Here is a 27449-nt window from a genome sequence, read left to right as displayed (position 1 = left end):
AGTTATATCGGCCCACACAAACCAATTTGTGGGTATGTATGTAGTAGTACATACGTTCGTGGAGAAGCATATTTGGCGCGGACCAAGTTGAAAAACAAAAGATCACTGCTGTACGATATTTTTCTTAGAATTTTCACAGTGCTCTACTATTTCTAACTTAATCGAAAAATTTGGGATATTTGAATATGGAAATGTTTTCACAGCGGATTAGAAATATATAAAGATTAATATATGTAGAATGACAATAAGACTAGATATTGTAAAAATAATTTATTTTATAAAATATAAATAACAGTAAGAAAGATTGGTAACCTGTTTGTAATATGGCAATTGAGCAAAGTAAAGTTTAATCAATTTGACGTTTTTGATCTTTTAAGAATAGGCTTCATGTAAGAAATTTTGTTCTTATAGAAATCAGGTATCATAGCAGTTAGAATCATATGAGTAATAACTGCGGTGAGTCCCCAAATTCTGTAATCTCCAGAAAGATAAACTGGCAGCGTGTACCCCGTTCGAAATTGCGTGAAACGAAAAGTGGACGGATCGCACAAACTTGGCAAAGGTAATACAAAGACTTGTTCGACTTCGTAAGGATTTATCTTGATAGTGTCGAGATTAATTTCACCGATATATCCGAGAACTGGCATTATATTCACTTCGTTCCGCCCAATGATATTGCAAGTGGTCCAAACGTCAACTTTTTCTTTCGGTATTTTAAGTTCTTCCCAAGTCTCTCGTAAAGCGGTCTCTTTCAGATCAACATCGTCCTTGTCTCGCATTCCGCCAGGGAAGGAAACTTGGCCACGATTTTTAGTCATTTTCGTGGATCTCAGTGTGTAAAGAAATCCCAATTGACCATTGTGTAAGCATAATGGCACCAAAACAGCTGCTTCGTTTTTACTTTGGTCCAATTTCTGAGATAAGTTGAACAACTTTAATTTTTCTGTGCATATTTTCTTATTTTCTTTGGACAAAATGACTTTTGGGTCGAATTGTTCAACCTTGATCGTACCAAGTCCTCGTTTGGTCTCGCTGTGCTTCATCGTTCATAAAAATAGAATAGTGATTAATATCACAATCTTTTTACAAATATTTATTCTAATTTTAACAATGGCATGATATAATATTTAACGTATGGATTTGTATTTGCCGCCAATCTGTAAAATAGCACCAAGAGGCACCATCGCCATCTTTACCGATTGCGAAATCAACTAATGTCATTGCGCGAGTGGCGAACCATCAATTTCTTATGTAAACTCAATATATCTTAAATGATGCAGGTTACTCACAGTCATGAAAGGAAAAATATGTCGTACGAGCGGTGCCAATCGACAATTCATTGCTTTCATAAATCTATCGCGCAATTTTAGCACGATATTAAAAGAAAAACTCTTTCGAGTAACCTAATAAACGGATGTGTCAAAGCTCACTCTCTCTCTCTCTCTCTCTCTCTCTCTCTCTCGACTGTTTTATTATCAGTGCTCAAAAGATGAGCAGATTATTCGCTCTCTCAACTCAACCATTGGTATGGTGATGGATAGATGCATTGGCGGCGGAAGCCATTAGCGACGCACTGGATGTAATGTAATTTGTAAACGTAAATGGAAGCACGAGCGGACTGAAGTGTTTGGGAAGGTTATTTTGTCCAAACGAATGTGCTAATCAATTGTCTACGTTTACAGTTCTCACCTGGCGTCATGAGTGTTATTATTTTATAGAAAAAGAGAAGAAAAACGAATATTGTAGAAATTATAAAATAACTTGAACTACAGGCAACTTTAATTGTTTAGCAAAATACAATTTATAAAAAGAATTGTTTCTTCTTTCTTCTCTTTCTATAAAATAATAACATTCCCAGTATGATGTGAAAGAGAGAGAGAGAGAGAGAGAGAGAGAGAGAGTTGTGCACGTCCACGTGGACAATCATGGGTACAGTCGTTTGGACAAAATCTTCCCAATCACAATTCAGTTGATCAGTCCGCTTGTGTGCTTCCATTTTCATTTTGTGTTTGACTTGCGTTTCCATTATGTCCACCATGTCGCTACCGTCGATTCATCTGCCATCATCTTCATCCTGATGGGCGTTAGGTGTCGCCTGATTCCAACAAAATCCGTTGCAGACACACAAGCACTACTTGGGGTATGAGATTACTTGAGAGCATGAGAGTAATTTGCAGTAACTTGAGACAGTTGAGAGACTGATTGAGATTAGTGAGTGGTCCAAATCCCAAACCTGCCAAACCTCGTATTGCCCGTATTTTATTAACCATTTGTAACTTTAATGACAATCTTTTGTATCATTAATTACTGAAAACGATATATATATATATATATATGTATATAGAAAAAGAAAAAGAAAGAGAGAAAGGCATTTATCAGTATATTGTACTACCTCACTTATTGATAATTAATTGTCGTTAACTTTGGACCTGACAATCCCGAACTTTTGTCGGTAAAAGTTAGAGAAATATACAATTGCCTTACAGGCCACTTCAATCAAATTAATTTTTAAAGGTTCCATAGTGTTAAACTTAACAAACGATGGTAAAGAGTAATCCATATACGAATGAAGCAATATTAGTAAATATTATTCATAATTGCTGCATCGAAAAATAATTGTAAAACTTTGTTGATTTCTCATATATTTCACTGAACAGTATTATAGGTTTGTTTTTCGTGCGAACTCGTGTGCAATTTTATTAAATAGTTGTTAAAGATTAATAGCCAGCTATTGAGAGACGTCACAATAATAGAGAAGGCTCGAAATTCATGTTTCATGTTACATACATTACAGTATTCGAAGCTTGAACGACGCCTCTGAATAGGACCCTAAAAATTTGTTACTTGTAAATTTCCTCCTATTGGTGGATCAATTTGTGTTTGTGGCGAGACACTACCTTCTATAGGGTAGGCATCATTGTGACAATCTGCTGATGCTACTACCGAAGGGCAAGACTAATAAATCATACAAGCGTATTCTTCTTAAAATATCCTTCTTTTTGTAAATTTTTCAAATCGGCCTGCGCAATTATTCTCCAAGTCTGCATATCGGAGATTAATGCCATGCACTCCGAAGAAATTACCTACCTTTGCACGTGCACCAATAGATTCTTGCGCAATGATTCTTACCTGTATGATCAAGTGCAATACGAAAAACAGATATAACATTAAATGCGTATGTAAGTCACGATTGAACGATTGCATTTCGTAAATACGATAGAAGCACGCAAAAATAAAGAGCGTTTCAGTGACTTGCACGATGTATGACACAGTCATTCGTATTGAATTGACAGCTACATGCAACCACCATCGTAGCCGGCAATTGGCCAAATTAGCACTTGTTTGAACGGTCCATATGTATCATTATATTTCGCCTGGCCATCTTTCTAAGTAAATCTCTGTGGACCTATTCATTCTTCATTCAATTAACGCACACTTTCCTAGTCCAGCAAAAAATATACGTTTAATCTCATTAAATGCATATCAACTTGCGAATGTACGTGGACATAGTTTTTTTATTTTGTTTTTTTCTTTCTTTCACGTGATTCTAGCTGTACGTTGCATGTATACCGTGGAAAATTGAATCGTCGTCTTTGTCTGCTATCGTATAGTATAAGAATTTCGCAGAAAATGTACGGAGTGAAAATAACTGAATGTTGACGAATTTCTTTCCCACATATACATAATCTTGTCTTACAGACGGTAGGTAAGGATATGGCGGACGGTCTGTCCGGTCAACTATGGATGCATAGAGAGAAATCGGAATAGTAATATGGTTAATACTTAAGAAAAGATTTCCCATACCATTTTTAAATGTATAACTCTTATATCTAAAGTATTAATTAGTCGTTGACTTTTAAGATATGGGAAATGCTACTCTAGATAAATGTATATGTTATTTAGATGAATACAAGTTTAAGAGAAAAAAGACAACTGGTTTAATACAAAAACAAAAACAGGAAATTTAATATGAATGTTAAGAATAAAAAAATTAATTAATTCGAAGCTTCGTAATGGTCCGGATAGTAATTTAGCCAAGTCTGACCAATAAGAAAACATAATATAGCGAACAGCTCTAGCAATAATTGTCAAGCGTCGAATTAAAAGATGTTTAATCCTCGGAAACTTGTTCATATAAAGGGCTTGTGATTTAAAAGTGGTGCAGACCCTTATTATTTCTTCCAATTACTAAATTTATCCGAAGTCAGGCTACCTAACATCGATCCTTCATTTTTAGTTCTATTTTAATATGACAATAGACACAAAGAGTTCTTTTCGGATCTGCCGAGCCTTCGAAAATGTCTTAGAAATCTTAAAGAGTTTACAAGAAAGAATCGTGTTGCAACGATGTAAAAAAGAACTGCGATAAATCGTTGTAAGAGAATTTCATGAATTCTCATCGAGATAGCTGTAGAATAAATATAAGATTGGCCTTAGTTAAAGGGCCAGCTGGTACAAAAAATGCGCATTTCAAGCTGGCAAAATCGTGAGTAGAATGTTCGATCGATATCGAAGGTTCGATATGTATGACGCTATATAGACGCTCGTGTCTTCGAAATCGATGAATATCGAGTTGCACAATAAAAATATTGAGTTGGAGAGTCAATCGATGAGAGGGTGGAGGATGATGCCAGCTAGGTGATACGAAAGACCCGATCGATGGCGACGACGACTATATACCGATGACGGTGGCGGGCAAGTGGTGACGCCTCGAATGGATTATGCGCCCTTTTACTCTGCCGCCGCTGCTCCACTTTTTTCTATCGCTCTTTATCACACTGATCTATGCACTCTAACATTGCGTGCGGCTCGATTATTCGTTGCATCGGCAATTATCTTATATAATCAATTGCCACAACTATACTATTGTTAGCGCCGTCTTCTAATGGGGCCCAATTTCAGGCACATCCTTCTTATTTTTCCCCTCTAACTTCTTTAAATCTATATACTATCTTTAAGCCGCTATTGCGGCATCGCGCATATTAAATTAGCTAATTGTACAATATTTAAATTACAATAGCACGGATGAGTACAATAGATAATCTATATCTATATAAAAAGTATTGCATGCACTGGTATATATCTACAATCTTCTTTCTTCCATCAGAGATGCACTCTCGAAGAATGCAAAACAATTTTTTCTGTTATCGAAGTATATATTTATATATATAAATCGAATTAACAACATGAATAAAAAAAGTAGTTTCTGACGTAGATATTTTTAACGCTGCAGATAGCCTGAAACGAAATATTCCACAAGATTATTAATTTCTCCAAATTTTATCGTCTCCCGCTGGAACTACAATCTTTAACGTATTTTCAGCCCAAGTACCATGATGAAAAGAAATTCATCCTTTTCCCCAGACTTTAGCACAAAATGCTACTATATACTGTTCAATCATAATATGCAATTATAATTTTCATTCCAACGATAATCATACTATATTTAATCAAGAATTTTCTTGAATTTTTCGGTTCAGCCTGCTCGAAACGCTGAAAGTGTAGGCCAATAACACATTTTGTTTGTTTGTCTTTTTTTCCGTTGGTATATGAAATTTTAATTATTTATTGTTTAATAAATATAAAGTTTCGTGCAACTAAAATATCGTTTCCTTTTCCTTACTACTGCATCTTTCATAGAAAAAAAAAAGAAGGAATTATACCGATACACGCAATGTTTTTTATTTAAAAAAGAACTATACTTGGCTCATTTTTCAGCTATCATAATATAGTAGCTCTCAACACTGCTTTTAAAATATTTCACTTTTCTTTATGCATGTTGTACAATAGCCTTTTTTAAATTACTCTGTAAGGTACTTAACGAATGCTGTGTCATATACGTGAATTAAGAGGACATGTATTAGCTTGCACAAACCTCAAGAGATTCGCAGTGATATGAGCTATGAATTTTTCGAATTATATAATAAGGATTAAACGTTAATTTGATACCCTTTGAAAATGACATATGAAAATTATCGAAAGACAATGATGCAATTTCGTGTATAGTAACAGTATAGGAAAATGAGTCAGAGGAATAAAGAAAATTGTTAGCATATGAAACTGTCGGTATATTGGCCTTTGTGTCGGCGAGGTTAGAGTTGATTAAGGTATCTGATTGTGAGTTGTAAAGAGAGCTGAAGAATTATAGTTATTCGAGTTGGTCGTATTCGGTAAGTCGGTATTCGTCGTTCGCGCGCGCCATAGAAACAGACACTACTACTATGTTTACAGCGAATCGAACTACACGCTATTACAGTACCAATAAGCTGCATGGTCTGCACACACACAGATATCTTTCCCAACTCTGGCTGGCGCCGAACAACAATAGTCCGAGCAACCGAACACTCCGAACAAGACCGAGAGTTGCCGAAGTCGCTGAAGCCGCCGAAGATAAGCCGGAATTGACCGAGCGAGTGTTGATCGTACGATGTTTCGATGAGTAGCGCGCAGGCGCAATCAAGACCAAACGCGAAACAAGAGAAAGAAGTAAGAAAAGGAAAAGAAAGACTAGAGAGAGAGAGAGAGGGAGAGAGGGTCGAGAAGTGAGAGCGGTGTCAGCGGTGTGAACGAGCAGGGTAGAGTGACGAATAGCAACCAACGAACGAATAGTATTGAATAGTGTAGTAGAGAGAGAGAGAGTGACGGGCGACGGACAGCGAGTAGCCAGAGCAGTGACAGACACACGCATCAAAGTTATTTCGAGTAGTTATTTAGTTAGTTTGCTTTTAGTTCTTTTCGGCGTGGGTTTTTACGTATCGGGCCGCAGCAGCCTATCTTAAGCTGCGCATTTTCGGGGCGAAACCTACTCGCTATGTATCGGACTGCTCCTTCTGGTCATGTTCGGACTTTAAGAAACTTACAGATGTCACGATGTGGCGTTTTTCTCAGGCTGTTTACCTTGACCGTGCTTGCAAACTTGGTAAGTAATGAATCCCCAAACCACGCAACCGAGTGTTTCTTCACTCAATTGAGAAAACAACACTTGGCCTCCTCGTTCCTACAATATTTTCTATACAAAGAAGGAATGTCATTATACGTTCACACGTACGAAGCCGTACGCTACATTCCAAATACACATTTACGCCCAAAGCTCTTAACTACGTAGAATAGAGTGTATTATACAGGTATACGTATACCTTTCCTACTAACTTTCGAGCGTTTCTGTATACTCGTGACGTCACCACGAAACGTTTGGGAGGCATTTTAACATGCCAGTTTAATCAATTTAATAATACCACCTCTCCAACCCTCCATATGTATATATATATGTATGCAAGTAGCATGAGATGCGTCCAACACTTTTGAAAACAGGTTTTGTCGAATTAGAGCGAGGTCATCCAAGTGAATCGATGACGCTTTTAATATATTCGGCAGGCCAGAATAGTTTTCCAGGTATTATAAACATGCATCCATTGTTGACGCGTTATCTGCCAAAAGATTCATGCAATTTCTTTTTTAGCATTGCGAGCAGTACTCTTTGATGTCCAATGATTTCTCTACTTTTGTTTATGTTCTTCTGTCATAGTTTCGGGGAAGTTTATAATGAAAAAGAAACTCTTTCAAACGAATGCGCGAAAGCGTGATCGTGACACGTACATATTGACTCATCATCTTAATTTTATCTTTCGTTACACCTCCACTCATTGCGCATAATATAAATAACATTAATAAGTATGATTTATAAAATGTTTAAATGATAAATCTGATAAGGGCCGTTCCGATTAACAATGGTTTTTTAATGCGGCCAACGATCGGATCGATGCTTATAATGAAATGATTGTACGTAACAACGAGTGTTATATGAATGTTTAGTAATTACGATGAAAGTCTTATCTGTGTATTATGCCTTTCATTCTTTGTATCTGAGTCATAAGCAAGGTGATACTAGCTTTAATATATTCTTCTTACGCACGATGATACGATGGTCAAAGAGGAGAGGGCCTCCCGTCTCCCTATTAGCATTTTATTTGGTTTTAATTATTGGTAGAATTACAATTAATACATTACAATTAAACTAATTATAATTGTCATGATGTTAATTGAAAGATTTCGATTAAACATTACATTTTCTCTTACATTTTAAAATTTAGTTATCTCCAATTTCTAACGAAAATTACATTTATGATGATAAACCTTGGAAATCATATTACATTAGCCCGCATTATAGCTGAAGCTTCGATATAAAAATTAATTGATTCATTAATTCAGCTTATTGACACAGTTAATAGGTTAAGATCAATGCCATTGACCTTTCTCATATTAAATGTTGAACTCTCTCTCTCTCTCTCTCTCTCTCTTAATAAAGTTAGAATATAAATGATTGCTTATTTTAAATTGTAAAATATGAATATATTGCTTGTAACAAATATAAGCTTTCACGAGTCTGATGATTCATTGAATAGCATCTCTAAGCTTCTGACCATTGAGAATGTATGAAATAAGATCTGCAATAGTACGAAAGACTCTTTGAGAGAAAGTAAACATTTTACTCATTTTCATTGATATAATTTTAGTAACAAGTATGTTCTATTATTTTTAAACAGGTATACAGTGCTGAAGATGGTCACTGTGTTTGGTACGGCGAGTGTTTTACAGATACGTTTGGACGTATAAAAAACTGTCCTTATAATGGGACAGCTAAAGCATTGGACTTGGAAGGGCAAAAACTACTTTCTAGTGTTTGTCCTCATTTGATGATGGATGATGGAAATGGAATCCAAACTTGTTGTGGTACAGATCAACTTAAGACGTTAGAGAAAAATATAAAACTTGCATCAAATTTTTTAAAGAGATGCCCAAGCTGCTTAGATAATCTTGTTAAGCATTTTTGTGATTTTACGTGTAGTCAGGATCAAAGCACTTTCATCAATGTTACAAAGATAGCAACAACTGATAAAGGTAATGTACTACATGTTTTTATTTAGTTATGTTCCTTTGTATATCAACTAAAATTAAAAACATTTCGTTCTTTTAGGTGTTAAATATATCAATGAAATTGATGTTTATATTACAAACAAATATTTAAATGGAACATTTAATTCGTGCAGCAAAGTTTCTATTCCAAGCACTGGTAGATTAGCATTAGATCTTATGTGCGGAGAATGGGGAGCTAGTAGATGCAGTGCATTAAAATGGTTCCATTATATGGGTGATGCAGGTGGCAATGTCTTTGTTCCTTTTCAAATTAATTATAAAAATACTGACATATCTGTAGGGCAATTCCAGCCTTTGGATCCTGTAATCACTCCCTGTAATGTACCACTTAATGTAAGTATATACGAGAATCACTATTTTCTATTTTTTTATTATTAAAAGTTTCTATTAATACATTACATTTATTTAGCAATAATTCATACTGCTTTAGTGACCTGAAACCTAATTACCATTTAACCATAACAATAGATCATTCACAGTTTGAAGCTTTCTTTTCTCTCCAATAAACAGTCATGTGATAATTATTTGTGCTAATATAACATAATGCCTTAAAGTTTAGTTTGTTGGCACAGTTTATATTAAAAAAATTAATTCTTTCACTTTACACCCACTTTTTTCTTGCAGAAAAACAGTCCAGCTTGTAGCTGTGTTGATTGTGAAGAAAGTTGTCCAGTTCCAAAACCTTTACCACCTCTGCCAGAGCCATTTACTGTTTTTAACTGTGATGGCTATAAAGTAATTATGATAATTATTTTTGTTTGTGGAACCAGTCTCTTCTTGCTACTTCTGGTGTGCTTTGGTAATAGGAAACAAATTGGTAAGATTAAATTTATATATGTCTATTTCATATTTTAGTTAGAATTTAAAGAGTTGCCCAGATATTTTGAAATGTATTGAAATCTTTTAAAGAAGTGTGGAAGTTGCAAAAGATCACTAAGCACATTATGCAAATCTCAAGAGCAGAGTGTCTTTTCCTTAAGTTCATGCTATACCGACATTTATGAACAATAATTTGCACTATTTTTTATATTATATTACTTTATTTTTTCACATACATTAGTGACTAATTAAAGAAAAAAAGTTGACGATTGACCTTTAAATAGTCTATTTGCATTTGAAAAAGAAGGAACTCGTATACACGGTAGAGAATTCTGCAGAATATAAAATATGAGGAACAGAATTTTAATCATAAGAATATTGTTGGTTTAATTTGTAGAAGAAATTATAATCAATCAATGATATGTTCTTATGTTTAATATTTTGCTCTTTGTATTTGTCATTGTGCAAAGTCCTTAAATCATTTTAATATTAATTCTTAAAAACTATTTTATTTACCATTGTGTATAAAATAAAGTTCAAATTTGAAATCAAAATAAACTTTGATCTCAAGGGGAATGTAAAGTGGTTTCTTTTATCGAATATTCTTTTGAAATTTGCTTTAAGGAGGTTTATAATCTTCTGCAAAATGAGTCCTGCATATTCTGGTTGCATTTTTTAAAAGTTTTCCATATACTAATGCAATAAAGCATGCTTTTGTCAATTAATTTTCAAAGTAATTTAAACTCTGTTATTAAGTTTTATAATTAAATGTAGTTTTGTAACATTGCCATTAGCTTTGGTCCCTACATTCAAAGCGAATTGAAGTTAAGCTCTCGTTTCCTAAATAGAAATATTTATTTTCCATCATACATTTAAAATGAACCGATCAATTTTTATTATACAGTAGGTGCCATGAAAATCTAAACGAATGTAATTCAAATATTAACTGAAATCAATCTCAATTTCAATGATGGACCCTATATACGTAGATAACTTTATGGAAAAGTTAAACATTCTTGAAATTGTCTGACACATGCTTTATGATAAACAATTTTAGAAAGCCTATAAAATAACCTATAAAAAATATGCAAAAGATGCTTTTACACTATTTTTATGATACTGAAGGTCTTACTCGCGTAATGTTCAATTGACTGTCAAAGTCAAACAATTGAAATTATCTCATCTCTCCTTCAAGATCAAACAATTTTAATTTAAAACATTCTTTCCTACAATTAACATTAAACAAATTATTCTTTATTCAAGATTAAAATGATTTACCTTGTATATCTTATTTATTTATAAGCCAGGCATCTCTTTGGTAAAAGGATATGTTTTTACTCTTTCAATTAAACTTCATCGTCTTATTAATTGGTTGTGGTTTAATGTCTATAATTTTAATACTTCACAAATTCTTTTAAGAATTGTAATATCAACAAGTAACTATTATCAATAATGAATCACACTATACATGTCTTAATCGTATAACATATGTTTTTTTTTTTATCATACTTTAAGCAATTTGCAATGTAAAAATGGTATTATTCCTATAACATATACTTATTTATATTACTAACTGCTTTTCTGGGAAAAGTACAATAGTAGTAATGCCAGTTCTTGAAATAAATTATTCATTTTTATATAAATAAGAATTAAATGAAAGAAAAAAGAAAACAATGGGTTTGAAATAGTATGGTGTGCGTGTGTATAGTGGCAAGAGGGGAGGAAGTAGGAAGGCAGGTGGGTAGACGTCTAGCCACTGGGCTACACCACCCAGGAGACGGTGCACGTATCGCTCTCGCCGCAGACCAGGAAGACAGCCCACTTCAGTCTAAACGTTCCAGTAGGTTTCCCTCAAATCTAAGCCTTTCTCTTTGTGCTCCTTATTTTATCTGTCTTCTTTATCTTACTCGTTGTGTTTTTGTTGCTCTTCGTGGCTCTATCTTATTGTGCTAGAGGGGTTTTATTGTTTTTGTATTTTGGTTGATGCTCTGTATTGTACGGCTTGCTAAAAATTACTTTAATACAATTCCTTATCCCAGCTCATAAATATTCTAACACTCCAAATGAAAAGAATGATTAAAACTTTTCTGAGTCATCAATTTGATTCATCATTTTGACTGCTATCACAGTCAATTCTTGCGCCTAGTTATTAAATCAGGCAATATTGAAACATTCTGAAAGGGCCAAATAAGAGAGATCCATGGAAAATTTTTATATTAAACTTTTACACACAATTGAGAAAATTGAATTATTTAACGTTGCTTTAGATAATATAGACCATGATTATAATTTATTTATATCATTATTTACACATTACAGTGAGAACAGGAATAAGAAATATAAATTACTATTATTCTATCATTTAATATATAACATTTATTAATTTGATTTTTATTCCTTTCAAGAATTGCACAAGCACATCACTGTGCATGAGCCATGTGTGATCAGTAGGAATAAAAGTGCATTGCTTTAAAATTGTATGCTTGATGTAACATTATATAATTAGCTAAAACATTCATAATAGTTTCTGCATGAGATAAGAAATTAAGGCATATAGCTTCAAATTGTTCAATATTATGAAATTTATATAATTAGGTTTTATAAATTTTTTGAAAGTTTTTTTTTTTTTTTTTTTTTTTGTTAAATAAAAACAGTCTTAGACATACTCGTATCGTTTTTTAAATAAATGTATTATGCTTTTTGAAATTGGCTTAGTTATTTTGTGTGTTATTTACTATTTATTTAGTTTGTATAATCACGAAATGCTTGGTGAATAGCAATCGTAATTTTTTTTTCAGCGGCCAAAGAAGTTAGCTTGCTATTAGAGCTGTTTAAATTGTGTTCTTGATAGAAAAAATAGATTGGCAGTGCATAATTTATGAAATGCTTTTTATAGTTGTTTACAGTGCGTGTTCTAAACAAAAAGCTCGTTCATGACAAATGCTAGCGCTTGGATGGAAGAAAAGAAATAAGAAAAGATTGCACACACACAACTTTTCTATAATTATTTTAATTTACAGGTGTTATATCCGCTGATGATCTGCCTAATGATTTCGAAGAAGACCAATCAACGTTTATCGAAAGATTAGGGGCTAACACCGATAAACTGTTGCAAGAATTTTTCTGTCGGTGGGGCACAGGTAAAACTAATAAAATTAATGATCTGTATTTAAAAGTGGTATAAAAATAAGTGTATGGCATTATCTTTTTTATATAATTCATGCGTCGTACAAATATGAGAGTTTTTATATTTACGCCGGTTGTATCTCATTTTTAGCTTGCGCTTCACGGCCATGGCTGATACTGTTCCTTGGATTCTTGTTGATTGTTGCTCTGGGGCACGGCATAAAATATATGATTGTAACTACTGATCCCGTGGAATTATGGGCTTCTCCAACTTCACGATCACGTATCGAGCGTCAGTACTTCGACGAGCATTTTGAGCCATTTTACAGAACTGAACAAATTATCATAACTTCTGTTGGCTTATCACCGGTAAGATGTTATATTATGTTGGTATGATTTAGACACTTTTATTGAAACTATATTTTTAGATTGTTCATAAAACTTCTGACGGTTCAATAACATTTGGTCCTATATTTAATGATACATTCCTGAAAGCCGTCCTTCAGTTGCAAGAAGGAATTAAAGGCATTGTTACAAAAAGTAACTACACATTAGCTGATATTTGTTTTGCACCACTAACCGGTCCATTTATGGGAAAAATGACTACGGACAAATGTGCTATTCAAAGCATATGGGGATATTATCAAGACAGTCTTGAAGTGTTTGAAGAATCGAGCGAAGAAGAAAATTATACCGTTAATTATATGGATCACTTCAAAGCGTGCTCTCAGTAAGCTACATTCAGCTACCTGACTTGAAATTATTTTTGATGCATATTATAACACATTTTTTAAATTGCTTAATTAGAAATGCTTACAACCCATCATGCCTTGCCACGTATGGCGGACCGGTAGATCCGGCAATTGCAGTTGGAGGATTTTTGTCCCCAGGACAGACATTGAATGAAGCTTCGTACGAAAAAGCGACTGCTATTATTCTTACAATATTGGTGAACAATTATTATAATAAAACCAAGTTGCTACCAGCAATGGAATGGGAAGAAAGGTTAGTCGGTTACTCACGAATATATTTATTAAAGGGAAACTAACAATAGATAGAGGCATTAATTCACAAACTGTGCATACTTTTACAGCTACGTCAATTTCATGAAAAACTGGACAGCTAACGAAAAACCAGAATTTATGGATGTTGCTTTCACGTCAGAGCGATCTATAGAAGATGAACTTAATCGTGAATCTGAATCTGATGTTTTAACTATTCTCGTATCATACATCATTATGTTTGCTTATATTGCAATCTCACTTGGACAGATTAGAACGTGCAGCCGATTATTGGTAAGTGGAATGTTTGCAAATTTTATTCGCTTACTTTTTCTCAAAAGAGAAAGAATCTCCAAGATGAAGTGTTATAAAACTCTTACTTTTTAGATTGACTCTAAAATTACCCTTGGTCTCGGAGGGGTTCTGATAGTTTTAGCATCTGTCATTTGTTCAGTCGGTATATTTGGATTCATTGGTATTCCTGCAACACTGATCATCATTGAAGTAATACCATTCTTGGTACTAGCAGTCGGAGTAGATAATATATTTATCTTAGTGCAAACCCATCAGAGGGAAGGTCGCAGACCAAACGAATCGATACCTGAACACATAGGACGAATATTAGGCCAGGTTGGACCTAGCATGTTGCTGACCAGCGTATCAGAAAGCTGCTGTTTCTTCCTCGGTAAGCATAAGCACAAGTGTGCCTGAATATCTGGTTGTGGATATTTAAGAAAATTCCATGGAATAACAGTAGAGTTCAAACTTATTTTAGGTGGATTATCTGATATGCCGGCCGTGAAAGCATTCGCACTTTATGCTGGAATGGCATTGTTGGTAGATTTTCTACTGCAGATTACGTGTTTCGTCAGTTTATTGGCTTTGGATACAATCCGGCAAGCAGTAAGTTTATCGATTAAAATGCAGTGTGTAAGCTTAGCATTAACCTACGTCTTATTTACAGAATAACCGATTAGACGTTTGCTGCTTTTTACATGGTCCGAAGAAGGATCAAGGAGAGGACGTGGTGGACGGTATTTTGTATAAGATCTTCAAAGTTGCCTATGTTCCTCTGCTATTGCAAAAGTGGGTGCGCGCTTTTGTAATGGTTATCTTCTTTGGTTGGCTTTGCACCAGCATAGCAGTTGTACCGCATATCGAAGTTGGTCTAGATCAAGAGCTCTCCGTACCTGAAGATAGTTTTGTCTTTAAATACTTTAGGGTAAGTTTTTGTTTGAATTTCAAATACAAAGTAAAATTCATAGCACATTAATTATATAATCTCTTTTTATTTTCAGTTCTTAAACGATTACCTATCGATAGGACCACCAGTCTACTTTGTTGTTAAGGATGGTCTCAATTATTCAGATACGAAACATCAAAACTTAATATGTGGTGGACAATACTGTAATGATGATTCGGTCTCCACACAAATATTTATCGCATCAAAACAATCATCTAGAACGTACATTGCGAAACCTGCCTCGTCATGGCTAGACGATTATTTTGATTGGTCTGCATCACCCGACTGCTGCAAATATTTTGCCAATAATGATTCATTCTGTCCCCATACATGTAAGCAATGCTTTATTTCCAAGGATTTAGCCTTTTTTTCGAAACTAACAAATGGTTAATGAATGTATTTTTTTTTTTTTTTTTTAATTTATTTCAGATAAGAGTAAATGTCAAGTTTGCTCTATCCATACAAATCAGTACAACCGTCCAATTTCAAATGATTTCGAGAAGTACGTTTCATTTTTCCTTGAAGATAACCCTGATGAGACATGCGCCAAAGCAGGCCACGCTGCTTATGGTAGTGGTGTAAATTATATAACTGATCCAGAAACTAGATTATCAAATGTCGGTGCATCTTACTTCATGGCTTATCACACTATCTTAAAGAGTTCCGCTGATTATTATGAATCAATGAGAGCAGCGAGAGAGGTTTCAGCTAACATAACTACCACGATTAACAGCAATCTTAAGAGTTCTGGGTATAAGGTCGAAGTTGAAGTTTTCCCATACAGTGTATTTTATGTATTCTACGAGCAGTACTTAACTATGTGGCCCGATACGCTAAAGAGCCTTGGCATATCCTTATTAGCTATATTCGTCGTGACATTCTTATTGATGGGACTCGACATATTTTCGTCGGCTGTTGTAGTTATCACGATTACTATGATAGTGGTGAACATCGGTGGGCTAATGTATTGGTGGCACATCACTCTCAATGCTGTATCACTAGTGAATTTGGTTATGGTAGGGAATGACTATTAGTTTATTCACGCAAGTGTACAAGTTGCGTGCAATGAGTTTGTTTAATCAAGGTTTGTCTCTCGTCTCTTATTTTACAGGCTGTGGGAATAGCCGTCGAATTTTGCAGTCATTTGGTACACTCCTTCTCCGTATCTGTAAAAACAACACGAGTAGAAAGGGTTGCAGATGCTTTAACGAATATGGGAAGCTCCGTTTTCAGTGGCATTACGCTTACTAAATTTGGTGGAATTATTGTACTAGGATTCGCAAAAAGTCAAATTTTCAAAGTAAGCTCTTTTACGAGCTTAAATTTAACACATTTAATTATATACAATGCATAGAAATAAAAGCGGTTAATTTGTCAATTTCGTAATGGTAATATTATTTTCAGGTATTTTACTTCAGAATGTATCTCGGCATCGTATTATTCGGAGCCGCACATGGTTTGATATTCCTACCTGTGCTGCTTAGTTATATAGGTAAGAACAATGTTTCTGTTCCTCTCTTTACTTATCGTTATTTTTCCATAATTGCTGAAAAAAATATAATGCGCACCGTTTTATTTTCTAATTTAATGTCGATACAGTATAATTGCATTTTATCTAAAGCTTGTAGTATCACGTTCATGATATTTTACCGTAAGAGTATTCGCAATTAATAGTATTTTTCGCATCTTTCCTCATTCGTGTCTTAACATTTTTTTTTTTCATGTACTTAATTTGTGCCTATATAGATATATTTCTTTTTTTTAATATATAAAAATGATTATGTTCCCTTCACTTACAAGTGGTAAGTTTACGATTGATTTCAAAAAAATATAATAAATAACACGGGTGCCTCGGCTACTGGTGATTTTAGGCTCACCCATGAACAGGGAGAAGCTGGCCAATCACAAGAAATCGATGCGTGGAAATCTGGACAGTGTACAAGAAACTTCTTTGAACCATCGTGTAAGCAAACTCAATTCTCCTTCCACACCCACAACAACCACACCCACGTTCAGAGTGCTCGAATGTGAAAGATAGGTACGCAGTGATCAAAATTGATATTTTTTTTTTGTCCAAGTGTGTGATCACGTGTGCTAAAATTGTGTCGCTTGTAATATTTGCACCGAGGAAATACCTATTGTATCAAGTTTGTAATTTTCTACTTTATAATTTGGTGATCGTCGGTGTCTTTCTTAAATTGGTAATTCAAATCCTACTTTATTCTATTAGCTTATATCTCTCTTCATACGTGCATTTCTGAACTTTTTAATACGCCTCACTACATAAATCTTTGCTTAAGTATACATCAGCATACATCTTTGGGTATATCTACAAGTAGATAAAATGCAATTGTCACTTCTCAAAACATACATAAGAGTCTGGTTGGTGGGACATTAGTGTGGTAAAGGTTTAGCATAAATTTTGTCCAGGGAATTGCTATTCTATAAGCTTGGTAGCACGAAGGTCAAATACATTACTGCCTAATTCATTGCCATTCTCAAAACTACCGACTAGATGCTCAAGTATATAATCGTTGGAGCACCAAAATGTTTATCAGCAGTTACGTGATTGAAAATTATACAAAAAATTGGCCTAATAACTTATAGATATTCCCCTCCAAAAGGTTTAAATAGATGTATTCCTACTAACATCTGTAAATAGTCTCTTAATCGTTGATCTATTTATCCATTTTACTTTTGTATACGTTGGTATATTTTGTAAAATTCAAGTGCGCAATCGTACTTTAAACGAATTGTCATGTAAACTAATTCTTACTTGTTTCTAGGCGTGATGTCGAGCCGGGGGCGCAGAAGAGTCCGACGAAGCGCCAACGGACTTAGAAACGAATTTAGGAGTAACAGAAATAATAACTCCACCTCTCCTCTCCTCCAGAGCAATCAAAGCCAACTCCCGAGCACTTCCTACGCCAGTATGAATACAATAGAGCCAACCGATCAGCCTGTAGAATTTTAAGGCCAATGCCAACACCTTGCATGTGAAAATAAAGAAGAAAGCTCAATGACATTAGTGCATCACGATGGATTTTCTAATAATTGAGCTTTTTCATTTAAAGTGTAAAACGATGGTCGTCGTAGAGTGAAATATTATTTTTATTTGTACTTAGACACTAATAACGGATTATTCATGCGCGCGGGCCTTATTTTTATCTTTTCTTATTTACTCGAATAAGGTCAACAGAGTCCAACGCAATGTCTAAAACTTTCAAAGACCGTAGACTATAGACTGATCGATCATTTAGTTTGGCTTTAAGATTGATCCGAGCTGTGTTCATACTAGGCAATCATTATGCTCCCTTGATAAATTTGTTGGGTAAATGTGTATAGCACTAAGCTTAGTTATTTTTATATTTATTTGTGCGAGTCTTATGTTTTTAATTTGGCTTCGTATAATTATACTTTTACCGGAAACCAATGAATCATACATCGATGTCCGTAAAAATTTTATCCGAAATCGCCTGTAAAGAGTTTGCAATTCAATTTTTTAAGCCAATCGAAGATATCGACTTTTAATTTGATTTATAATTTTTTTTTACGAAATATAGGTGCATTTTCCACGTATTTTTAAAGCGGATTACATTTTCTGATATTGATATCCACAGTTGATGCGTACGTATGTTAGAGTAAAGTTCTGTATATAAAATGACAGTTAATGATATTACGTAAGTGTGTCGTTTTTTGTTTATCTTAAATTCATGAAAAGAACAATTGTAAAAGCTAAATTATTAAACCGTCCGTCGTGGAGATAATGTAATGAATAACTGTTCCTCGAGCTTTAAATAAACCGAATATTTTTTTATTTTATCTGTATATATTGATTTAACGAGATAAGAGTGATATCTTTATCAGATTATGCCGCATCTATTCAGTATCTAAGTGTTAAATCAAATTTTTGAAGAAGAAATATTAGGAATTTGTATTGGAGAGAAGAAAAAAGAAATATACGTATATGAAATGTATACATATGTATGGACGAATAGAGACTGTCGCGCCAGATTACGCGATTGAGCGTATTGGACTGTAAAGTTAAACATTTTATGGTCAATCGGTTAAGAATTTATTTCACCCTGATTATGAGAAAAGCAAAATTATAGTGAAGTTTTCCTTCTACGTGTAAATTGTATTAATATTGTTTAGTCTGATTCGTGGCCTTGGTGTAGTAGTTTCGTATTGAGAAAAGGAAAAAGGAGTTATTTGTATTAATTATTAGAATTATAGTTGGTAATGTAGCCTATTTGTTTGGTGTAGCATACGTCGATCGATTGGGAAATAAGTGTGATGAAGAGAGGTACGTTGCTGCTGCTCAATATTTATAAGAAAGATAGAACATGAAACAAATCTGTACAGTATTCTTCTCGCGCGAGTGCAAAATTTCGTCGTGTATTATATGTATGTTTATAGGTATATGGCAAGCAATTAGTTTTCTACGTGAGTAACCGTTTGATGCGCTTCGTGACGTTGATTTCCATTTCAGCCAATAGAACATTATGTTTTCTTACAACATTTAAATAGATGATTTTTATACAGAGAGGATAACTTTTATACAAAAAAAATATAAAAAAAAACTACAGAAACAAAGAGAAATTAGAGAGTATCGCGAGGAAGGTGAAAAGGAAACAGTGGTTAAATCTCGCCAAGTTGAAACAAATGTAACACGCTCTAAAATGACATTTTTACGCGAATGTTCAATGTGAATGAATGATTAGGAAATACATAAATGATGAAAACAGTTATTCGTGTTCGGTGTTTGTTAATCTTATCGAAGCTCTCGTTAGATACGGGAATTAGTGTCCAGCTCGGCGCGGTCAAAGAAAAATTAATCTATTATGTATAATACCATAGAGTAATTACACACTATAACGGAAAGCACGACCTTGTGTACGAGGACGATGAATGTGTATCAATGACCAAGTATTTAAGTTAATTTCATTAAGAGCGTAAGTGGTAAGTGGCCCTGTGTGACAGGCCTCATATCGAAAGTAATTTCATTAGCAAGTGAGAGAAAATTGCAAAGGTGCATGATGAAAGGCGATTGTTTAGACGTATATGTAGGTAACGCGACATCACTTGTCCTGACGCGATGGGACAGAAGAAGAAGATTGTAATATCGTAAAAAGAGAATAAATCCTTTTTTGTTTATAAAATGTTGTCGTGGGGGAAATGGTGGTGCTGCTACTTGTCTCCTACCTATCTTCAAGCGGTTCGTTGTTTACTATCTCATTAGTCGAAGGAGCAATCGCGCACTTGCCAAGTATTGTACCAGGAACAATCGTGACAAATAGCTGGTTGCGTCACATCGAACGAACAAACCCCAAGTAAATAAAGACGAATTGGCAAAGGACCAGAATCAAGAGTTTTTCGTATACACAATCTCAATATTTCCAACGCTCGATTTTCTTATAATAATGAAACAGTTGGAAGAAAATGCGTGGTTTATTAGAATTATGTTCTTGCAGAAAGTGCAATTGGATTATCGTTAATCTCTAGAGGACCGCCCATTTTTCCATACAAACTTGACCTTTTTTTTTTTTTTTTTTTTCTTTTGGCTAAAGTTGTACATGTTTGTAAAGTACGTAATTAATAGGAGGAAGAACAAGTTTGTTATACTTATAGCCACGCCGTATCTACGCGTGACAGCAGTGGCCCTCTAAAAGTTATATAACTGTGTGTCTTTTGTACATGCTCGTATAAACTCTTATTGTGATAAAATTAACTGTAGCTCTTTCTTTCTGGGTCGAGTAAATAAATTATTAACACAACTCGTGTAAAGGTCCGAAGAGATGAACAGCTGGACAATTCTCATCAGGATTGCCTAGGAATTGCGCGTATAGCTCCTGGTAACGAGATAAGGTCAATCCTCCTCGTCTTCTATCATCATCCTGCAAATAATAAAATTTTAGCATTAATTTCTCTGTTAAATCAATTAATTAACCAAGAGCATTGTGCTTTGCATTTGTATCAATGAAAAAAGTAGTGTAACTGGAGAGAAATTTTCGACGAGTAAACTCTTGTGTCCTATCTCTTAAAGCAGCGTCCCCAAAGATGTATAAAGATTATTTGTTAAAGGAGAAGAGAGAGGGAAGCTTTTTGATATATCTCACTCTCTCTATTGAAAGAAGAATTGTTTGGTCCGGTCAATCGTTATATGGATCGAATGAACGAGAGATACGGGGCGGTTGTCAGTGGAGCGCGCGCGTGCGTGCGTTTCTACGGATGGAAAGCATATGTACACATGTAGGTATATATATATATATATATAATGATACACACAGGGATTTCGATAGTAAGAAGTATGTACATACGGGCGTCCGCCAAGACTGGCTGGGATCGTGCTTGCTCGCTCGCTGCTGGCACAATCCTCCTAGCCCTCTTGGCTGCCAAACAGACTATTGTTCTCTTTCGACTCACTCGAGAACACAAGCCCGGATTACATACACTCGTAAAATTATCCTTCTTTCGACTGCCAAGTGCCAATCTGCCTTGTTTTATTTGTCAATTGGTTCAATGCTGATGTCTCTACGCCCGGTGTATGCCGTCGCCAGTCCACCACCCTTGTGCGTCCGTCTCTCTTTTACCTCCTTGCAATTTTATACGTTTCACCTTTAATCTGCCTTGCCCATTGACCTTGTTTAACTCTATTTACTCGCGTAAATCACTCTCACTCCACTGCATGACAATGAATTATCCAGACCAGTCTTTATCATTCCCTTACGTTTAGTAGATTCTGATAAGCCTCGTCGAGGGTGTCTACGTTGTCAACAGGAATCCTTGTCACGCAGTTATAACGAAATTCTTCGGCAGCTATTACACCGTCATCTGTAAAACGACGGTTGAATTTTTTATTCTTATAGTTACAATAAGTATATAATTATATGTCCGTCCAATTCTTGCATTTCCTCCAACTCAAACATTTACCTTGCGCGAGTTCTCAACATCAACGTTGGTTTCTCGGGAGAGAGAGAGAGAGAGAGAGAGAGAGAGAGAGAGAGAGAGAGAGAGCTTAAAAGTTTCTCAGACAAATGAGACAAACTGTAAATACAAACCATTCAAGTCGACCAATTTGAAGTGGCTGTCGATGAACATTTTCATAGCTTGAGGAAAATCCCGGTAGGGTCGTCCGACACAGCTGTTTTGCACGGCCTTCTTGAACTCTTCGATGGTCACGATGCCATCCTGAAAAGATGAGGAAAGTCTTCGGGTTAATATGATCGTGTTATATACAAAAAATCATCGTGGATCTTGTTTCCTTGGGTCACACACTTGGTGGACATAGGACCTATTATGCAGGGCTGTGCTGCTCGGTGAAAATAGTATTAGATGTATATGAAAATAGAGACACGCCTAATGTTTCTCTCTCCCTCCAACTTTCACAGCCCTTAACCACTACGAAGTTATTCAGCTTTTTCTCCAAATTCTTGAACAAGCTTTAGGCTACAGATCCTACCAGTCAAATATATGCTTTTAGTTTCAAAGAGACGACTGTTTATTGTGAAATATTTAGAAACAAAATATTTTTTTTATATACAATATATATATATATATATATATATATATTTCGTCTCTTTCTCACTTGTTTTTTTATCATAAAATAAAAATGATTAATTTCAATATTTCAGAAGCGATATGAATAATTTGCAAAATATACTCAATAATATAAATTACCGTCCAACATTTTCTACAAATTTCGTAAGAGTACTTGTGACTTTATTTTTGCCAAATCAGATCGTTAATGCGCAGAGTTTTAAGGAATTAATTAGGATAAATGAAAATGATGATTCTTTAGATTTTATATAGAGGAGCGCGTCTATTGGCACATTCTGCGGTGGCACTTTTTAATCCCTGATTAAAAATGATTTAGTTGGTCGAAAACTTTTTGTTGACTTTAAATAACTTATAGATTTACTTATTTTGCGGCAGGATCGCATAGCTGCTGTTACAAATGATGGTAGGACAACATTACAAAGGGTGTACTACTGAATATATGTTTAACAGAGGACCACGGACGCAGCAGCTTACTCATATCTCGGAGATAATATAATAGACATTATTATTCATTTCCTTGTCAGTCTCTGCATGTATATAGATAGTGCGATCAAAAGGAGTGGCCTTTAAAAAGATTTTAAATTGATATAATATGTTACAATTTCGAATGTAAATGAGTTTAAGAGTCCTTGCTCCGCGAGTCGCTTTCAGTGGTACGCTCTCTATATAGACACTTTGCCAATTTTATGCCTCGCGCACCATCAACTTTTGGCACAAATAACGAGATTCGTTAAAAGAGTTATAGGATTACAAAGAAAAATTATATATTGAGTACGCATTCTGTTTCTAAAAGTAATCTTGAAATCTAAAACCCTGATAAAAAAAAATAGCAGAGCAGAATAATTCCAGGCAATTGTTCTCGAGGCGACACATGTTCTGTTAATGCAGAAGAGAAAATATTTACCTTGTTAAAATCAGCTAATTGAGCTATTTCTTCCCAGAGTGATAACATGATGTGAAGATTTTCTTGGTATCGATTGTAATTAAATTCCCCCTTTCCTTCGATCAGCGTCATTTTCAAGGCCATGCACTCAAAATCGTGTTGATCCAGTTTCCCGTTATTATCGATATCTAAATAACATCCACTTAAATATATCCATGCACACACACACACACACACACAGCATACACATAGAAATAACAACTTTCCGTCATTATTTTTCGCCATTCGCAAAGATACTTTCTGTCAGATTTCAAATAGAATATAGTAAAACAATATTTTCTTTTTCTTTCATGCGAGTTTCAAATCTCTCATTGGAATAGTTTTTAAACGCCCCTGAAAAAGTTTTTTTTTCTTCGGTGACACGTACTGAACGAATGTACATACCTATATAGATATCTAAGTATATGTTTATTTTCACTTTGAAAACATTGCAAATTTTAAAACCCATTGAATTACATTGATTTTCCAAGTTTTGCCTCTTGGGGAGTAAGAAAACGCACGTAACTTTTATTTATACATTCGGTACTTTTATCGTATTAATATTTCGTGTATCAATTGATATTAAAGTATTCGTAACCATCCTAAGAATCCTGCAAAATTGCAGGAAGAAAATCGAGAAGGATGAAATTTTCTAATGTGCAACTAGAAAATGAAAAATAAAGAAGGCTGTACATAGTGAGCAATAAAATTTTTCGAATGCGCATATTTCTTGCCTCCAGAGCTGCATACTTTTACTTAAACTGCATGTAAATGAAAAGTACAGAATTTGGATAAAAAGATTGAAGCATTCCTTTGAAAAAACCATTACACAGTCATGTTTAAATGCGTATACCAATATATAACGATCGCATATATTAGAATTTTACTGTAAGTAAAACATGAAAGGTACCTGCACATTAATGAACTAACCGTTTGATTAGATTAAAGAAAATATGCTACCCCTGACCTAGCTGTGCGTGCGTGTGAATGACTCTCAGTCTCATGATGATAGAAAGGCTTGCAAGAATCTGCATGCAGGGTTATCATTCGTGCGCAAGTCCATTGAGAGGATAAGCAGATTTTTTGTAGGATTTCAAGAGGAAACTCGGGAAAAGGAAGGAAGGTATATATATTTTCAATAAATTATCTTTTTAACAGTCAGACTACTTTTTTGCGAGATTTTGGAAGAAGAAGAAATGTTATACATATATATATATGTATAGAAATATTGAAGGTGAAGTAACGTGAGAAAATAGTTATAGCCATTCGCGTGGATGATCATGGAGGGAGAGTAGATGCGGATTATTTATATGCGGATGCATGTGTTCGAAGGGAAAAGCCTGCAGGAAGCGGAATACGCGTATTTTCGATAAATCGATTTTATATGGAGCTAGTTTAATTTTCCGCGAAATATTCGTGGCCGGTTGGCATAATGCCCAGTATCATCGCCTTGGCACACGTTTTATGACGTCACACATATACGTATTTGCCGGAAAAGCTGTCGCGATCACGGTCCTAGCAAATATTTTCAGTGCAAATAATAAACGTTCTTGTGTGCCATTGCAATCGATTGTGGATAGTGTGTCTCATTGCTAATTCCAAACACCTAAAATCGTCAGTCGCCACATCTAAAATCCTATATTATACATTCTCTGTGTCAACAAAGGATCGTAATTAATATTCTTGAAAAAGCTTTGGAACTAAAGAAAAAGAGAATCATATTTATGAAAATGTCTATATCTATATATCACCTGCGGTTTATTTCTTAACATCTTATATAAACTGAACATAGTTATTTCAACGAAATAAAATAAATAATATTAATTTTTCGATTTTTTTAAAAATGGTTCAAAGCTTATATGATGTTCTTTGACAAATTAAGCAAAAAAACGTGAATGGTACACGCCTGAATAAAAATATGCCTTTGTTCGGTTTTGCTTCGAAGCTCCTCAATTATCCCTGCATATTTGATAAACAAAGTAAACACGCTTCTGAAATATCTAACACTTGGTTGGTGAACTATACATCTTTAAAAATTAGTTTGTAAAATTATTGCGAATAGTTACACGGTGGACAATTTTCTTTAGTCCATACGAGTCTCTTTGTGAATGCACGCACGATTTTAATTTAATTCATAGAAGAATTTTATATAGTAATATTAATAGTAGCTTTTCGTAGATTGACGTGTATATACATTTAACAATAACAGCCATGGCTCGATGGTTGAGTTGAACCAATGTTATATCGTTGCTATATATTATAATTATTTCTTGTTAAACAGCGAAGGGAAAGAAAGTGGAAAAATAAGAGAGAAGAAAAAAGAGGAAAGAACGATAAATTTATTTATATGTTAAAAGAGGCAGTATTTTTAGCAAAAATATTATAGATAAAAATTAAGTTGGTTTTACTTTAAAATAAACAGATTTTACTCAAGTAAGGTGCGAAGTTACTTAATTGCAGTGTTAAATTTGGCAAAGCTCGCCGTGAGATGTCTCAAGTATATCGCGCTATGACTGTAACGTAATTAATTTATGCTGATTTGTACAACTAAGAAATAAGTGTTATATAATTTTTGCTAATCCGTTTTGTTTCTTGTTCATTTCTTATAGTATCGTATTATCTTAAAAATTCCATTAACCCTATATATATATATATATATAGCAATTAATGGAGGATATTAAAATTTTATTATAAAGAGACAATAGAAGATTGATCCAATTTTTGGATAATTATGAGTTACTTTGATATTGTATAATAAAGTTGTTTAAAACTTTAATGTTGGATAAGCCTCTATTAGAAAAAGATGAGAGAAAATTAATTCGACTGCAATCGTGCATGTATTAATTTGAATTTATCGAAAGAATTGTGAAGACACTCCGTATCTATATTTAATTTAGGATAAGCTCTTCCATTATAAAGATAATTAAAGGGAACGAATGATATAGCTAAAAGGATGGAAGTGGTAATCTAATACTGACGATATCAATGACGAGTTAATGGAGGGCGCGTGTCTATACCTCGAACGTGCTTTCGAGGTTAAAAGTGATTTTCTGTTTTACTAACCATAGAGGAACTTGACAATGAAACTAACTCGGTTATCCCAGCTGTAGGCCATATTTCAAAGAGTGGACAGGAGAATGACAGATGAAGAGTCAGACGCGCGAATAGGGTGGGAGGGAGGGAGGGAGGGATGGAGGAGGGTGGGGGCAAATGTTGTTTCTTGTTAAAGGAAGAAGATGAAAGTGTTTCAGCTGGAATTATTTGACGAGAGGAGGTGCATGCAGCCGTGCTGCTGGTGCTGGGCTGCTGATGGCTGGACGTTGGCGTCGCGGGTCGTCGAGACGAGAAGACGCGTGTGCAGTTGTGCGGTGCACCGCGGATCTACTATACGAAACTGGCCCGAGAGAATTCGGTCGGACGGAGAGACGACTCTGTCGCGCACTGAAATCCGTTTTGTCGTATCCAAGTTTAGCTGACCCTTTTCCGCCCCCGGCCGGACCGATGCGCCACGCGTACGTCGACGGAGACACTGCGTGTGCTAGCGGAGTGTGGACTGGAGTCTCTTAATTCTTCAATACTCTTCATCCGCATCTTTCTTCCCCACTCTATAGTATAGGTATATACACCACACACACACACACACACACACACACACTCTTAATAGAGCTCGACATTTATTCTTTATCGAAAAAATATATTAAACAACAATCTCGATAGCCGCGTGCAGGCTTATTTCCCTTTTTTAAATTTAGGGCTGCTCCTCATCTTTCTTACGCTATATATGTATATATTGTTGCACGATATTCTCATTTCTTCACTCGCGATAAAAATTAGAAAAATAAAA

General features: G+C 34.8%; 3 protein-coding genes across 7 annotated transcripts; 1 reads left to right on the top strand and 2 right to left on the bottom strand.

Moving 5' to 3' along the window:
- Window positions 1-182: 182 nt before the first annotated feature.
- On the bottom strand, window positions 183-1581 carry LOC136784737 (mitochondrial coenzyme A diphosphatase NUDT8). Of its 2 annotated transcripts, none has more exons than XM_066745617.1 (2): window positions 1290-1581; window positions 183-1157 (listed from the first exon to the last, which is right to left on the bottom strand). In XM_066745617.1, exon 2 carries the CDS (start codon window positions 1041-1043, stop codon window positions 351-353), a length of 693 nt encoding a protein of 230 aa, XP_066601714.1. In that variant the 5' UTR covers window positions 1044-1157; window positions 1290-1581; the 3' UTR covers window positions 183-350. The 2 variants fall into 2 exon arrangements, with proteins under 2 accessions (XP_066601714.1, XP_066601713.1); XM_066745616.1 differs by having other exon boundaries at window positions 183-1037.
- Window positions 1582-6560: 4979 nt separating this feature from the next.
- On the top strand, window positions 6561-19100 carry Npc1a (Niemann-Pick type C-1a). Of its 4 annotated transcripts, none has more exons than XM_066745630.1 (19): window positions 6561-6919; window positions 8544-8898; window positions 8975-9267; window positions 9559-9751; window positions 11462-11593; window positions 12774-12893; window positions 13031-13248; window positions 13308-13609; window positions 13687-13884; window positions 13973-14174; window positions 14268-14565; window positions 14656-14783; window positions 14845-15102; window positions 15179-15455; window positions 15553-16139; window positions 16235-16423; window positions 16528-16615; window positions 16995-17086; window positions 17910-18051. In XM_066745630.1, the coding sequence occupies exons 1-19, from the start codon at window positions 6812-6814 to the stop codon at window positions 17913-17915; spliced, it is 4044 nt and encodes a 1347-aa protein (XP_066601727.1). In that variant the 5' UTR covers window positions 6561-6811; the 3' UTR covers window positions 17916-18051. The 4 variants fall into 4 exon arrangements, with proteins under 4 accessions (XP_066601727.1, XP_066601726.1, XP_066601725.1 ...); XM_066745629.1 differs by having other exon boundaries at window positions 16995-17161; window positions 17910-18047; XM_066745628.1 differs by lacking the exon at window positions 16995-17086 and having other exon boundaries at window positions 17910-19100.
- A 1455-nt stretch (window positions 19101-20555) lies between these two features.
- LOC136784745 (sarcoplasmic calcium-binding protein 1) lies at window positions 20556-27188 on the bottom strand. Its single transcript, XM_066745633.1, has 5 exons — window positions 26669-27188; window positions 23588-23754; window positions 22185-22314; window positions 21854-21957; window positions 20556-21020 (listed from the first exon to the last, which is right to left on the bottom strand). Exons 1-5 carry the CDS (start codon window positions 26718-26720, stop codon window positions 20892-20894), a joined length of 582 nt encoding a protein of 193 aa, XP_066601730.1. The 5' UTR covers window positions 26721-27188; the 3' UTR covers window positions 20556-20891.
- Between the last annotated feature and the right edge of the window lie 261 nt (window positions 27189-27449).

The sequence above is a fragment of the Prorops nasuta genome, unplaced genomic scaffold (assembly GCF_024137725.1).
Source record: "Prorops nasuta isolate Cenicafe-Biocafe unplaced genomic scaffold, Cenicafe_Pnas_1.2 PNAS00067, whole genome shotgun sequence".
Lineage (NCBI taxonomy): Eukaryota > Metazoa > Arthropoda > Insecta > Hymenoptera > Bethylidae > Prorops > Prorops nasuta.
Note: the sequence above shows the minus strand (reverse complement) of the source record. Positions and strands in the feature narration are given on the sequence as shown.